At 36.8% G+C, this 16,119-nt stretch overlaps 1 protein-coding gene across 2 annotated transcripts in view; it reads right to left on the bottom strand.

The window, feature by feature from the left end:
• ZNF800 (zinc finger protein 800) overlaps positions 1-16,119 on the bottom strand; it is a 53,241-nt gene that overhangs the window by 26,678 nt on the left and 10,444 nt on the right. For both annotated transcript variants that reach the window (XM_081102071.1, XM_081102072.1), the window contains exons 4-5: positions 4,819-4,962; positions 694-2,389 (exon numbers count right to left, since the gene is read on the bottom strand). In XM_081102071.1, coding sequence (XP_080958197.1) covers positions 694-2,389; positions 4,819-4,962 — 1,840 coding nt within the window. The remainder of the gene's footprint in view (positions 1-693; positions 2,390-4,818; positions 4,963-16,119) is intronic.

Here is a 16,119-nt window from a genome sequence, read left to right on the forward strand (position 1 = left end):
AAGAGGATTTGGGATCTAAGTAATCATTCTTCTCATAGATCAAACTTAAAAATGGTAACTGACACATACTCCCAAGGAGAAGGAAAAAGGAATTCCAAACTTTTATCGTTTCCCCCTTTGCCTAGAAGCACTATGTTAAATGTAAATAATAATGCTAATCATTTTAAATTCAATTTGGGGAGTTTTTTTCTGAGTGCAGCACTTTATTTAGCTGTCACAGATTAATTTTTACATTACAGTGCCTCAAAGGACTTTTTTCCTATAATTATCGCCTTCACAAATTCATTCTAATATATTTAACTTTTCTACAATGCATTTATTAGTAGACTAAGTCACTGAATCAAATTAAACCTGTGCAAAGTTGAACAGAAGACTTCTACTGTAAACATAAGCCAATATAAATGTATTATTTTACAACACAGAGAGGAAAGCACTGACCCTGTGCCATCTACCTATTAACTATATTGCATTGTCCTGTGGACGATAAGTTCTGAAGTTAACTTTTGTTCCCAAGCCACTGGAATAAAGGTCACTGAAGAGGAAATGCAATATGTGCATCACTCTTGCAGTTCCCATTGCCATAAGATATATGGAAGCAAATGTGTTAAAATGGAATCACCTATAAATTATGGTCAAATGATTTTTTTAGTTCGATGGGGAGAAAAAAGCAAAACTCTGTTAACTGTTCCTCACCAGACAAGAGCCTTAGATCTTGTACTTCGGCCTTTGGTTTTGTTTCCTTCAGGTGAATTGGAAGCATTTGCCTTATGAGTTTTCTTATGATGTTCAAGATAAGTCTTTTTGGCAAATGCCTTTCCACATTTATTGCATCTGTGAAGAGAAAAGTTTTTTGTGACTTTTACTTCAATACCAACGTCAGCTACTTCATACTTTTTACTAGGAGAGTTAGAAGTGCCATCATGTTTTGAATCGCTATGTTTTGCTTCATCCCTCGAAGGGCCTCTTTTTGCCACTTTATTTAGAACAAAATCAATGGGCTTTTTTATAGCTCTGATCTCCAAACTGGCTGTTATTTTCCCAAGGTAGCGGGATGACTTTTTATGAACCACAGTTATATGTCGTATCACATCGCGCTTCCGACGAGTTTCATAAGTGCAAAGAGGGCACTTGTAGAATTTAACATAAATGTTATTCCCATCTGTGTGCAACTCAATGTGTTTAGTCAAGTTCTGTTTGGAAGTAAACTGACGTTTACAAAGTTTACAGTAAAGTTGCTTAAAGTCAAAGCCAGCTGAAAGTTTTGGTTTCCTGGTTTTTTGCTGGCCACCTGCAGCAGACGGACTGGCTGATTTAGGGCTTTCAGAGTCTTGTTTAACTGTATTTTTCTGTGCTGCCGGTGTGTTCTTTTTTTCATTTGAATGATTTGTTCCCTTTAATTCATTCTGTGGAGAATGGGTAATGGAAGGGGGTGAAGATTCTACAGAATCTGCTGGTTCAACTTTAACTTTTATTTCTGAACTGTTGGCAGTATTATTAGGGCCTTTCTCTCTTTTAGAGTTTGTCCCAGAAAGAGTAATCTTGTGGGCCATTTGCATATGTCTTTTAAGCATTATTTGTGAACTATATTTCCTCTTGCAAAGGAGGCATTTGCATGCGGTTAAATTGTATTCAGCCTTTGAAGACGACTTTTGTTTTCGAGTCTTAAAAGATTTTTTAGGAGAAACAGAATCCAGGAACAAAGGTTGCCCAGGCTTTGTTGCTATATCAGGAGTAATTGAATCCCTCCTTAGTCCTCTATGAACTTCATCAAAATGCCTCCTTACATTCGCTTTTGTAGCAAATGATTTACAACATACTGGACAACTCCTACTTAATGGAACTAGAACATTCTTACTGCGTCCTTTAGAGGTTTGGTTTGGATTCTTTCGTGTCTCAATGTACTTTTTTAATTCTTCCATCTTTTTCTTATGTACTTTTCGAATGTGACGACGAACACCTCGTCTGGAATTAAATTCTTTTCTACAAAGACAACATATCAACTGGTGACCAAAATCAGAATTGTCAGAAGTTTCTAAGTCAGCCTGTGATTCCTGAGGTTGTTCATCAGATGTGGGTGCAACTTCATCTGTAACCATCTCAACAGGAGGGGGCTCTACAGTTTCCACCTCTGTAACTGTAACTGGTACTGTTTTAGAAGGTTCAGTGTCACTTTCTGGTATTTGAACTTCAGTTTGTTCAGGAGTAGTACTGCTTGACTCTGTGACTTCAGTAGGATTATCAGTCCTTGAAATATACTGAAACACTGCATTTTGATTAGTTTCTATGGGTTCTAGCTTAATAATATATTCTCGCTTGTCCACATTTGGATATATGGCTTCTAGGAGATCATTTATGGCTTGGCTTTGTTTATCATTTACATCAGGAAGGTCTGTTAAGAAAAAATAACAACATTTTAATCTGGAATAATTAGCCTGCTATAAATAGCCTTCTAATATTTTTTAATGTATTATGAATGGCTATCTTAAAATTTATATTTCTGGTTCATGTTCATTTTCATTACAGCAATATCTCTTTTCAGTATTTTATGAAGATAAAAACTAGTATTAAACAAAAATTTGCTTTAAGACCTCAGCATAGTATGCAAATGATAAGAAATAGATGCAACAGACGAGCTACTTCCACTTTTAAGTGCCCTTAATATAAAATATATAAGCACATGGGCATCCTAAACAATAAAATATTTCATATTTTTAGGCAATCAAAGTTCTCATTACCCAAAATGGATAAAACATAATAAAGTATGTTACTACATATAAAAATAATTTTTTTAGAAAATATAACAGCATTAAACTTATCCATAACAAATTAACTATTCTAGTTGCATGGAGACATACTTATGGAAAGGAAAAAGAAAATTTGTAGGAAAATATAAAAACATGAGTAACATGATATATAGAAGTATTTGCTAAACCCAGTCCTATTATGTGTCTCCTTAACATGAAACAATTCTATTAAAACAAATGATTAAAAACTATAGATTTATTCCAAAAACAGTTAGTTTTATTTACTTGTACAATAATTACACCCTCTATAGGCAACTAAATATTACTATTGGAACAGAGTTGTCTTAACACTAGTTAGGTTTCCACATACAACTCTAAATTCTAGCTGTTACTTATTAAATATAGCATCAAATTATCGGTTTAGAAAACAAGATATGATTCAATATAGCTCTTCTCATGTACTTCCTTTATAAAATGGATGAAGTGTCTACAAGAAGAATAACACTTTCACAACAGTATCTCTAGAATGAGTATTGCCAAGAAGAGAGCACAATAATCCTGTAAATCCATTTACCTACAGCATTTGGGCAAAAGTTGTTTGTATGGAAATAATACAATAATTAATAAATAATAATATAAGAATAAACTCATTTCACATACTTGCAACTGTAAACCTAATTTTGCCACACCCTGTATTTCCCTAAGTCATACTAAAAAATAAAAAGGATTAACTACCAGAAAATTAATCTATTTTTAAATATATTTCACTGATTTTCTACAGAGAGGAAGGGAGAGGGATAGAGAGCCAGAAACATCAATGAGAGAAACATCAATCAGCTGCCTCCTGCACACCCTCCACTGGGGACATGCCCACAACCAAGGCACATGCCCTTGACCGGAATCAAACCTGGGACCCTTCAGTCCGCAGGCCGATACTCTATCCACCGAGCCAAACCAGTTAGGGATTAATTTATTTTTAATGGTACTTTAATTAAAAAGTTAGATTTGAAACTAGTATTTATAGACTTTTCATTTATATCTCAATGATATCTTTTTATAATCTTTTCATTTATGTCTCAATTAAAAAATAGTATGTAGCTCTAACAGCAGTATCCAAATATGAAATTTTTATTTCACTTATGTCTTATAATGCTTTAAATCAGTCTCATGCTGATATTTGAAGTTTGTATTTCAATCCCATCCCAAAAAGTTTAAGTTGAAAAACGCACAAAATCCATAATGCAATATAGTATCACACTGGCAAAACAAGTTCTATATTTTGTAAACCCACAAAGAGTTAAATCCCTGAACAAAAATTATGAAAGTAAGCTATTACTAAAATATTTTAAGGAATTTACATGAGTTCTTTAAAGCAAGAAAATAACACCATTACAGCAACCTAATTATACAGGGGCAATACACTTAATTCAACAAACATTTGGTTCCACAAACACTTTATTGGCCTACTATCTGCATTCCTCACATTAAGCTATTTCAGATCTCAAGTTAGCCCATAACACAATCTAATTTCTGGTAAAATGACTGATCTAAATAAATTTCACGGAGAACAAAATTGATCTTCAAATCAAGACCCAGAAAACAGTAGAAAGATTAACACTCCCATGAAATCATTTACTCATTCTTTCTTTGCTCTATTCCCAACCTTCTCATTACTAAAGAGGAATCTTAGTAAATTATCAGTCATATCTGGTAACAAGATGTTAAAGAAGAAAAATACCAATATTCCCTTCAAGAATTAGTATTATAATTTACATAAATCCTGACTATAAACTATATGATCCATATGAACATTCAAAAACAATATTCACTATTTTAATACAAATAAATATACTCATAAATCTAACCTCATATATCTATAGGAAAATTCAAGTGAAAAGCACAAGTATAAAAGTCCATATCTAAGAAACTAAATATACACTGAGTCATGTATTTAATTTTATTCTCTATCATTAAATTATCCATAAATGGATATCCATAATTTAACACAAACGTAGTTATAATATAAGAATACTTAATTGTAAAATGCATAAGTGAATAAATGACTGAAACTTACTGTCATCCATCTGGAGACTTGGTGGGCAGTAGAATTTTTTGTGGGTAATTAAATTTGGTAATCCTCTGAAGAGACTTCGGCATAATTTACATTCAAAGATAGTGTCCACATCTTTTAATAAAATGTGTTTCAGTTGTTTAGTTCCTAAGGAGGGGGGAAAAAAAGAAAACTTTACACAAAAGGTAACTTCAATATGTACTTTTAAACTGAACAACCATTGTTGAGAATCCAAAAGTGCAGTTTTACTTGTTAAAAATGTTATATAGACATTTCCAATTATTACCACAGTGTATTATTCACAATTTATTTATAAACTAAGTTTTATTCAAAAATCCTTCAATCTTTTCTAATAAAGAGGGAATATTCAAATTGACCATCAGGCCATAACCGTCAAGATGGCTGCACCCAGAGAGGCAAAGATTCCATAACACAAGACGCTGCGCTCACAGCGGAGGCCGAGTTCCAGCAATGAGCCTTAATGAGCAATCAGCAGGGACCTGAGGCTGTGCCCCTCGCCAGGTGGGGCTTGACAAGAGACCTCAGGCCATGACCCCCGCCCCTGGCCCTGGCACCAGGCTGGGGGACCTCAGGCAGCGCCCTCCATGTTGGTGCCAGGCTGGGGGAACCTCAGGCCATGCCCCTCACCCCAGTGCTGGGCCAGGGGACCTCAGGCCGCACCCCATGCCCCGGTGTGGGGCCGTGGGACCTGAGGCCGCGCCCCCCGCCTGGCGGGGCTTGACAGGGGACCTCAGGCTGCACCCCTTACCCATGGGGCTTGACAGGGACTTCAAGGCACACCCCCCATGCTAGCCTGGGTGACCTGAGGCTGCACCCCCCACCTGGAGGGGCTTGACGGGGGACCTCAGGCCGCTCCCCTCGCCCCGGCACCAGGCCAGGGGACCTGAGGGTGCGCTGGGGGACCTGAGCCTGCGCCCCCCACCCGGCAGGGCTTGACAGGGGACCTGAGGCTGCGTCCCCCACCCAGCAGGGCTTGACAAGGGTGGAGCCAGCTGGGTCTGGATCTCACCCAGTGAGGGTGGGGCCAGTTGGGTCTGGGTATTGTGCGATTTTGAGGCTCCGCGAGTGTGCGGGGACTTAACTCTGAGTCCCGCAGCACTCCCCAGACTCTGACAGGAGGAAGATTTTCATATACATTTTACTTATTTTCTTTTTCTGACACTTCTATTATAGAGAAAGGGCAAATAGCAATATTAAAATATTTCCTATAATCAATCCCCTTTTAATGTGCACGAATTTCATGCACTGGGCCACTAGTTTGGATATAAGGACAACTAAAATTGATGCTATTTTTCTAATTCTGAAGTCAATCAATTCTTGGGATATCCCAACAGTGGTCCCAACATCTACTTGTTTGATCAGCAAAATGACCTGGGAATAAAGATGCATGTGATCCACCCTCAGAAATTCTGATTCTATAGATCTGGAGTGGGACAGAAAAATTAAATGTCCCCATCCCCTCCCACTCTCTGCCAAAGTTTTGCTCTGGTTCTTCAAGCGTACTTCGGCATTAGGAAGTGAACATGGAGTTTTGTAACACATTTTCCCGATTCCTTAAAGAAAATCAAAACTGCCCAGCCAGCATGGCTCAGTGGTTGAGCATTGATCTATGAACCAGAAGGTCGCAGGTTTGATTCCCAGTCAGGGCAAATGCCCAGGTTGCAGACTCAATCCCCAATGTGGGACTTGCAGGAGGCAGCGGATCAATGATTCTCTCTCATTGTTTTTATCTCTCACTTCCTCTCCCTTCCTCTCTGAAATCAAAATTTTAAAAAAAAAAGAAAAGAAAAAAAGTCAAAACTGTGTCACAGGATTGTCTGTGACTTTTCTTTTTTAAATCAGCTCAAATTACTTCAGATTCTGGGCCAACAAAGGACTATGGCCATTTAATGTGAGAGTAGATCTTGTCCATAATTTTGAATTTTGTTTAAGCCTCTTGACACCACTATAAATTTACTCAAAACCTTTTTCCCCTCAAAAAGTTACCCCAATTGCAATTAATTCAATATTGACATACTAGTTTAAAGCCTGCCTTTCTCCACTAAGATTATAAACTCCAAATCAGCCAAGACCAAGTATGTCTTACTGATAACTACAAAGTATTCAGCTCTAATAGTGCTCAATAAATATTCGTTAAAGAAGTGACAGTGATCTATGGATTCTAACCATTGTGTCAAAATATCAAAAGGCAGAGAAAAAATAAATGGCAGCAAGCATCTAATCTTTAAAATAAAAACAACCACCAGGAATAAAACACAACTGGAAGGTCTTCTGTCACTACTTCCTACAGGTCATTGCCATAGATAAATTGAAAAAATTGACCTACAATGCTTTACTAATTAACGAGCCTTCAGTTTTCTCAAATAAAAGGAAATGATAATATTGATTTAAATTAAAAACAAAAGTGTCCTGAGAAATACCTTTAAGACCATCTAGGTGTAAAGTGTTCTTTCATTCAACAACTATTTGACTCTCTGTGTAAGCTCTGGAACTACTAAAGAGTAAACACAATCTTACTAATATAATTAATATTGGCGGGTCCATAAAAATATTTCTGATTTAATCTTTGCAATCTGTTTACATTTAATTTTCATATCATAATTTTGTATTTTATCATCATTTTGAAAATAGACCAACTGTCAAAATTCTACTGAAAAAAGATTGATTAGCACAGTGGTTCTCAACCTTGGCTGCACATTAGAATCACCTGGGAATCTTTTTAAAATCCTGATTTCTGGGCCTCATCCTCTGGAAATTCTGTTTCTTTGTTATGGGGTGGGGCCACAACATTAGTAACAAAGAGACAGAATTTCCAGAGGATAAGGCCGAGAAATCAGGATGTTAAAAAGATTCCCAGGTGATTCTAATGTGCAGCCAAGGTTGAGAACCACTGGATTAGCAGATTATCAGAACTTTACTGTCTTTAGAGGTTCCAATTTTGATAGTCATGTGACCTTAAAGAGCTGTATAATCTTTGCACTTTGACTCATCCATATTTAAAATGAACAAACCAAACCTATCTTGGAGAAATTATTAAAGCAGATATGAACCTAAATCCACCCCAAATTATACATTTGGGTTTCTATTGGAAAAAAAAAAAAAATATATATATATATATATATATATATATATATATATATATATATATATATATATAAATAAAAATAACTAGAGGCAAAATGCACGAAATTCATGCATGAGTAGGCCTCCCTTTCCCTAGCTGCCAGTACTGGCTTCCCTCTGGCACCCGGGACCCAAGCTTCCCTCGAAGTCCCAGCTTTGTCTGAAAGGTCGTCCAGAAGGACATCTGGAAGGACAGCCAGTCTAATTAGCATATTACTCTTTTATTATTATAGATGAAATAATTTCTACCCCTTCCCAAATATAAATTAATGTTTATTCTACTAGACCAGCGGTTCTCAACCTGTGGGTCGTGACCCCTTTGGGGCTTGAACGACCCTTCCACAGGGGTCGCCTAAGACCATCGGAAAACACATATATAATTACATATTGTTTTGGTGATTAATCACTATGCTTTAATTATGGTCAATTTGTAACAATGAAATTGGGGGTCACCACAACATGAGGAACTGTATCAAAGGGTTGCAGCATTAGGAAGGTTGAGAACCACTGTACTAGACCATATTATCACAAAATCAGAAAACATAAATTTAAAAAGATTCAGAAGATAGCCTGGGTATTATTCTTTATAAAAAAGTAAACTCATATGTGTGTGTGTGTATGTACATACATACACACTTATTTGCATAGTCCATTTCACATTACAAAATATATTGGCAATAAACTGCTACTCTATTTCTAGTTCACAGTTAAACTCCTAAGTGGCTGACAAAATATAAGTGGTAGACTAAAAAAAGTACTTTATATAAACTTCTCTACTAATCTACATAAAGTTCTCAGGAAGTATTGCTGAGTGTAGTACCAGTAGGAAGAACACATAAAAACTTTTTGCAGCTTAATTCTAATTAAAAGACCTTCAAGACCTACACTAAAGCCGAAACCGGTCTGGCTCAATGAATAGAGTGTCAGACCTTCAAGACCTACACTAAAGCCGAAACCGGTTTGGCTCAGTGAATAGAGTGTCGGCCTGCAGACTGAAGGGTCCCGGGTTCGATTCCGGTCAAGGGCATGTACCTTGGTACGGGCACATCCCCAGTGGGAGGTGTGCAGGAGGCAGCTGATTGATGTTTCTCTCTCATCGATGTTTCCAACTCTCTATCTCTCTCCCTTCCTCTCTGTAAAAAAATCAATAAAATATTTTTTTTTAAAAGAAAGAAAAAAAAAAAAGACCTACACTAAAGATCCAACTCTGCCTGTAACGATCGTCAAAAAGGGCTGAAGAGGAACACAAAAATAACCTGAACTAGGTTAACATAAGAATTCAACTGAAGAGTTACATAAAAAGTACAGCATGAGGTTATACATTTTTAAAAAGCTACTTGTAAAAATACAAGACTGCATTCCTACTAGTAAATCAGACATATCACTGTCTACCAGGCTCTCAATCGACCATTAAAAAAACCAATACCAATTTCTCATATATTTCTAGTTATAGAGTAATACTCAGTTTAGAGTGCCCAATAAGCATCCAAAACCAGAAAAGTATTTGGCTCTAATTAATCAACCTTAATTATTGATCACAAAGGCTCCCCTACTCCCACCTCCCCCCACCTCTGCACACTCACACATACAAAACAGTTGTGTTGATCCAGGCATACTAAATGTCTTTCAGGTTGACGGATATACCAAATTCTATCTCTCTTACTTTTCAGCCCTTCACCTTTTTTTCTCTCTCTTATGAATTCTTCCATTTCCCTGGTCTGACTCACTTGTAATCCTTCAGATCTCAGGTTATATGTCACATTCTCCAGGAAACCTCTTTGACCCCTCCTATTACTTTTGTGAAGAATTTTTCATCTATACCCTCATAGTATCCTATACATCGATATTATTAGCCCCCTACCTTATAGTTAATTACTTTTCTGTATCCCCATTTACCTGGAAGCTCTAAAAGAACAGAGAAGAGATCTTTAATGCTCACCAATATATTCCCAGTTGAAGAGCTTTCTTTATATGTTTAAGAAAACCATCTATTTATATAAAAACCCTGGGTGTAACGCCTCACATCCGAAGCTCAACCAACCGGAAGGAAGTCAGTCCTGCAGGGGTCATCTTGGAAACAGTTGTGCCCTCCCTGAGCTGTTTCCCGCAAGGGTGAGGTTTCAGGCAGGAACCCGCCCTCAGCGTGTGGACGCAACTGAGTCCTGGGTCCTCCTAGCAACAGCTGTGCCCTCCCTGAGCTGCTTCCGGTAAGGGCGAGGTTTGAGGCAGGAACTGGCCCTCAGAGCATGGACGCACTGAGTCCTGGGTCGCCTTGCCAAGGCTGGCGAGGAGGGCGAGGTCTGAGGCAGGAACCAGCCCTCAGAGTGTGGAGGCATATCTTTATAAAGTTTTAATACATTATATTAGAGGTCATGGTGGTACTGTTTTACCCACAGCATCTACAGGAATTGCTGCAAATTTACTTCTTGGTGGAAGGACCTTTCATTCCCAATATAAATTACCCATTCCATAAATGAAATTTCAATTTTTAGACTCGATATAAACAGTGAAGTTGCTAAAACTATTTAAAAGGCCCAACTTCTCATTATTGATGAATACACTATGGCATCAAGTCATGCTATAAACGCCATAGACAGATTACTAAGAGAAATTATGAATTTGAATGTTGTATTTGGTGGTAAAGTTCTTCTTGGAGGGGATTTTCCACAATGTCTCAGTATTGTACGGCATGATATGCAATCGGCCATAGTACAAATGAGTTTAAAGTATTGCAATGTTTGGGGATGTTTCAGAAAGTTGTCTCTTACAACAAATATTAGATCAGAGGAGTCTGCTTATAGTGGATGGTTAGTAAAACTTGGAGATGGCAAACTTGATAACAGTTTTCATTTAGGAATGGATATTATTGAAATCCCCTGTGAAATGATTTGTAATGGATCTATTATTGAAGCTACCTTTGGAAATACTGTACCTACAGATAATATTAAAAATACATCTAAATATGCAATTCTTTGTCCAAAAAATGAGCATATTCAAAAATTAAATGAAAAAATTTTGGATATACTCGATGGAGATTTTCACACATATTTGAGTGATGATTCCATTGATTCAACAGATGATGCTGACAAGGAAAATTTTCCCATCGAATTTCTTAATAGTATTACTCCTTCGGGAATGCCATGTCATAAATTAAAATTGAAAGTGGGTGCAATCATCATGCTATTGAGAAATCTCAATAGTAAATGGGGTCTTTGTAATGGTACCAGATTTATTATCAAAAGATTACGACCGCTGAAACCGGTTTGGCTCAGTGGATAGAGCATTGGCCTGCGGACTGAAGGGTCCCAGGTTCGATTCCGGTCAAGGGCATGTACCTGGGTTGCGGGCACATCCCCAGTGGGAGATGTGCAGGAGGCAGGTGATTGGTGTTTCTCGCTCATCGATGTTTCTAACTCTCTCTCTCTCTCCCTTCCTCTCTGTAAAAAATCGATAAAATATATTAAAAAAAAAAAAAAGATTACGACCTAACATTATTGAAGCTGAAGTATTAACAGGATCTGCAGAGGGAGAGGTTGTTCTGATTCCAAGAATTAATTTGTCCCCATCTGACACTAGCCTCCCATTTAAATTGATTCAAAGACAGTTTCCCGTGATGCCAGCATTTGTGATGACTATTAATAAATCACAAGGACAAACTCTAGACAGAGTAGGAATATTCCTACCTGAACCCATTTTTGCACATGGTCAGTTATATGTTGCTTTCTCTCGAGTTTGAAGAGCATGTGACGTTAAAGTTCTAAATACTTCATCACAAGGGAAATTAGTCAAGCACTCTGAAAGTGTTTTCACTCTTAATGTGGTGTACAGGGAGATATTAGAATAAGTTTAATCACTTTATCAGTCATTGTTTGCATCACTGTTGTTGTTATATCATGTTTTTATTGTTTTCATGTTTTTATTGTTTTTATATCATGCCTGTTGTTATATCCTTTTGTTACTGTTTATTTATTAATAAATTTATATTATTTTCATAGACATTTTACTAATTTTCTTTCATCTCCCACACTTCTATTATAGAGAAAGGGCAAATAACAATATTAACCCTTTGCGGTCCAATGTTATTTTTGGAATTCAAACAGTCTGGTCCAAATTAATTGAAGGGATTGAATGTTGAACTTTTTAATGTTCTTATTGCTCGATATTGGACCTGCTCCTAGCGCCTGGTCTGTCGAGTCAGCCTCGAGGTTGAACCGAAAAGGGTTAAAATAATTCCGCTAATTAATTCCCTTTTAATGTGCACAAATTTCATGCACCGGGCCACTAGTCTCTATAAATAAGATTTTTCTAGCCTATGTAGAGTGGACTAAAAATCCAAAAAAGGGACCTAAAAGATTTTCTAATTCTATTTAAACATTTTTTACCAATGAGAAAAATACTTTTAATTTTTAATTCCATAAATACAGACAAAAACAAAACAAAACACGTTTTCCCCAAAGTTAGTTTCAGTAGCCATTTAAGGTTTTTTGTTTTTTTCCCATGGGGGTATAATAACTTTATTTTAATCAGCTACCATTTTCTAATTGCTCTGCTAATAATCAGACACAGCCAACCATTGTGCCTTCGTAAATAGCTAAAACCTGAGACAACAGACATGGTCATCTAGACAGCACCATAAAGTTCTTCCACAGCTCTTGATCCCGGAAAAGAGAAAGCCATGGTGCCTTCCTCCTAATTATTCCTTTTCCTCCCTCTTTCTTACCCTAATTATCTTAGAAATCACTATACACTACTTACACAGATCACCAATCAGTATTTTTCAAAACACCAGTCCTCCAAAAGGTATGGTTTTTGATGCCTAGAAATTAACTAATTAGTGTATATTTCAGATTCTCACATAATAGGTGTGTAATAAAAATTAATTAAATCTCATCAAGGGTTTATCTGGTGCTATTCCTTAATGCCAAATACATTGTATAAACTGGCAAAATAAAATGGTATACTGCTGGCTTTACTGTTGACTCACACATGAGCTCCGTCTTCAGAATATCATCCCAGCATTGCAAGCAAATCTGTAACTCCTGCCAAACCTTCTGAGTTCCAAGACAAGCATCAAAGAAATTTGTAACTAATCATGCCTTAACAGAAGAACTTAAAGATAAAAAGTAGAAAAACTTAAGAAAATTAAAATTGTTATCTTAAAACTACCACTTACAAGGCTTGGTTAAAAAAACTCACGAGGGTACCCAACTGGCATGGCTCAGTCGTTGAGCGTCAACCTATGAACCAGGAGGTCACAGTTTGATTCCTGGTCAGGGTACATGCCCAGGTTGCGGCCTCAATCCCCAGTTGGGGGGTTTGCAGGGGGCAGCCAATCAATGATTCTCTCTCATCACTATTGTTTCTATCTCTCCTTCTCCCTTCCTCTCTGAAATCAATAAAAATATATTTTAACAATATGTAAAAAATAAATAAAAATTAAAAAATCACAAGGGTAATTGTGGAACACTGCCACATACAATAAATTTATAAATACAATAAAATTATTTTAGTGCCTAATTGATGAATCTTTTAGTTTAATTTAACAGGTATTTATTGAACACCTATTAAATACCAAGTACAATTCACTGGAGACATGAAAGTGAAGGGTATGATCTATGCCCCTGAGAAATTCCCAGACTAATATAATGGCTGCTCTCCTAGGAATGTAGCCCCAAATAACATGCTTTGAAGATGAATTCAAAAAAAACCAAATCAAACAAATCTATTTTTTTATTCATCCAAAAACTATTTGATCTTTAAAATATCTAGATTGCAAATTTCCTAAAATTGCTATGTAACAACAAACAAAAAAGGCACTCCCTTATATATCTCTGATAAATCACAATTCCTTTGCTTACAGAGACAGGACTGAGGCGTCATCACCCAGTCACATCTTATACTAAACTGACATTAATGTTGCTTTAAGTAGGAAAAAAAAAACCTTCAAAGAAGGAAAATGACAATAGCAAATATACAAAGCTAATTCTCATTTTCACTACGATTTATTCCTCCTTAAAATTCAAAAAAGATGTTGTGCCTTGTACATAGCTGTATTGTATTCTGTAGGCAGAATCTTTTTCCTATAATATACATTATCTCTTTACAGTATTATATATTTCAAGAATTTAAAAAGTTGTCAACTTCATATTAAAGCAGTTTTAAATACTGGACAAAGTTATTATCCTTCCCTTTCTCCCTATTTTTCTATTTCTAACCTTAAGATAACACATAGCTTTCCCTCTACCATAAGACTAAAAGACTAAGAAAGAATATTAAATCCATTTTAATAAATGTCTCATGAAAGTATAAATATTTTTATTTAAATATTTATTTCAGTTTAGGGAGAAAGCTCAGGAAGGAAGGAAGCTAAAATACAAGTGTGAATAGAAAGGAGGGAAATTTGAAGACAGCAAGTTACAGAAGTGATCCTAGAGCAGCTGTGGGCAAACTACGGCCCACAGGCCGTTTATATTAGTTCACACAAACACTCCATCCATGCTTTTGTTCCGGCCCTCCGGTCCAGTTTAAGAACCCATTGTGGCCCTCGAGTCAAAAAGTTTGCCCACCCCTGTCCTAGAGGATAACAGCCAAGGCAAGGCTCCAGCAAAGAGCAGGGTACAGTAAAGGTGGTACCACAAGTCAGGGATTCAGAGCAAATGACATGTCTCCAATCACCCAACCATCAGGGATGTCAGAGTAGAAAATCTGTACATTGAAGCAAAACAGACAGTTTTCTAAAAAAAAAAAAAAAAGAGAGAGAGAGAGAGAGAGAGATCTATGGAGGTCAAACAATAGTGGATTGTATTATTAATAAAGCAAAGATATATAATATGCACACTTGGCTACCATTTATATTATGAAGAAAATGAGGAATTTATGTTTGTATATGCACAGAAGGTCTCTGGAAGAAGACACAAACCATGTAGCAGTGGTTGCCCGAGAAAAAAGAAACTTATTTTTATATATTGTTTTGTACTTCTTTATTTTTTTTAAGCCACAAGCACAATTCCAAAAAAGAAAAATCTATTCAAATTAATTTACAAGTCAAGCACACTGAAATAAAAAGCCAAAGGTAAAGAAGGATTTGTAATTTAAAGCCAGAAACATAGGCTAGAGCAAAGCTGAAGTGTGAGGCAAAGAGAATGGGTCAAAGTTGGCCATGCAGTCAGTAGTACAGCACACATGGGGTTGGGTGGACCTAAAAATGAGTCAACTCCTTCAGCCTTTTATGAACTTCCAGCTTGGATAGGAATTAATACCAGGTCACAAACAGCCCAGTGTAGGCAGGAGAAGGTGAGTCACTTAAATAGAGATGATACCATAGCTGCAGACAATTACCTGAGCTTGAAGATAAAGGTAGATATCCTAATATGACTACTACCAACCTGACTTAGCCTCTAGGGTTAACAAGAACAAAAGCAAGGACTTCAGAGTTTTACCTTCAAATATCTGTCAGATATATAACACCACCATGATAGTTCTTTAAATGCAATGTGTGTGACCCAGCTTATTGGAAAGAACCTAGAAAGAGATGAGTTACTCAAGGCGGGCTTGGGAGTAGAGGAACTGGGAGGAACCTGCAAATCTCAGGTTGGGAAGAGATCTCAATCCCTCCAAACTTCCATCTTACCCTCCCAAGGTTTTAGTCAGGCACAGCTTGAACACCTCAGTGCTAAAGAAGAGCTACCTCCATAGACTTTAGATTATCCAGATATGTAAGAGATTATCTTGAAGAAATTAAAAATGCTTAGCTATGAGATACATTAATAAAGTAAAAAGTTCGTTTTTATTGATTTCAGAGAGGAAGGGAGAGGGAGAGAGAGAAAGATCAGTGATGAAAGAGAACCATTGATTGGCTGCTTCCTGCACGCCCCCTATTGGGGATCGAGCCCCCAGCCCAGGCATGTGCCCTTGACCAGAATCAAACCTGGGACCCTTCAGTCTGCAGGCTGACGCTCTATCCACTGAGCCAAACCAGCCAGGGCTAAGAAATTCCTTTTTAAATCCATAATTAGTTTCCTTATATCAGTCAGCATATTTCTAAATCACCTCTAATTTAAATTATTGGGTACTTAAAGAATTAAAATTATAGTATTTTCACAATTTGCCTAAATAAAAAATAACTGAGAAGGCAAATCTGTTGGGGATATTTTATTTTTA

Source organism: Myotis nattereri (genome assembly GCF_964212035.1).
Source record: "Myotis nattereri genome assembly, chromosome: 11".
NCBI classification, from domain to species: Eukaryota; Metazoa; Chordata; class Mammalia; order Chiroptera; family Vespertilionidae; genus Myotis; species Myotis nattereri.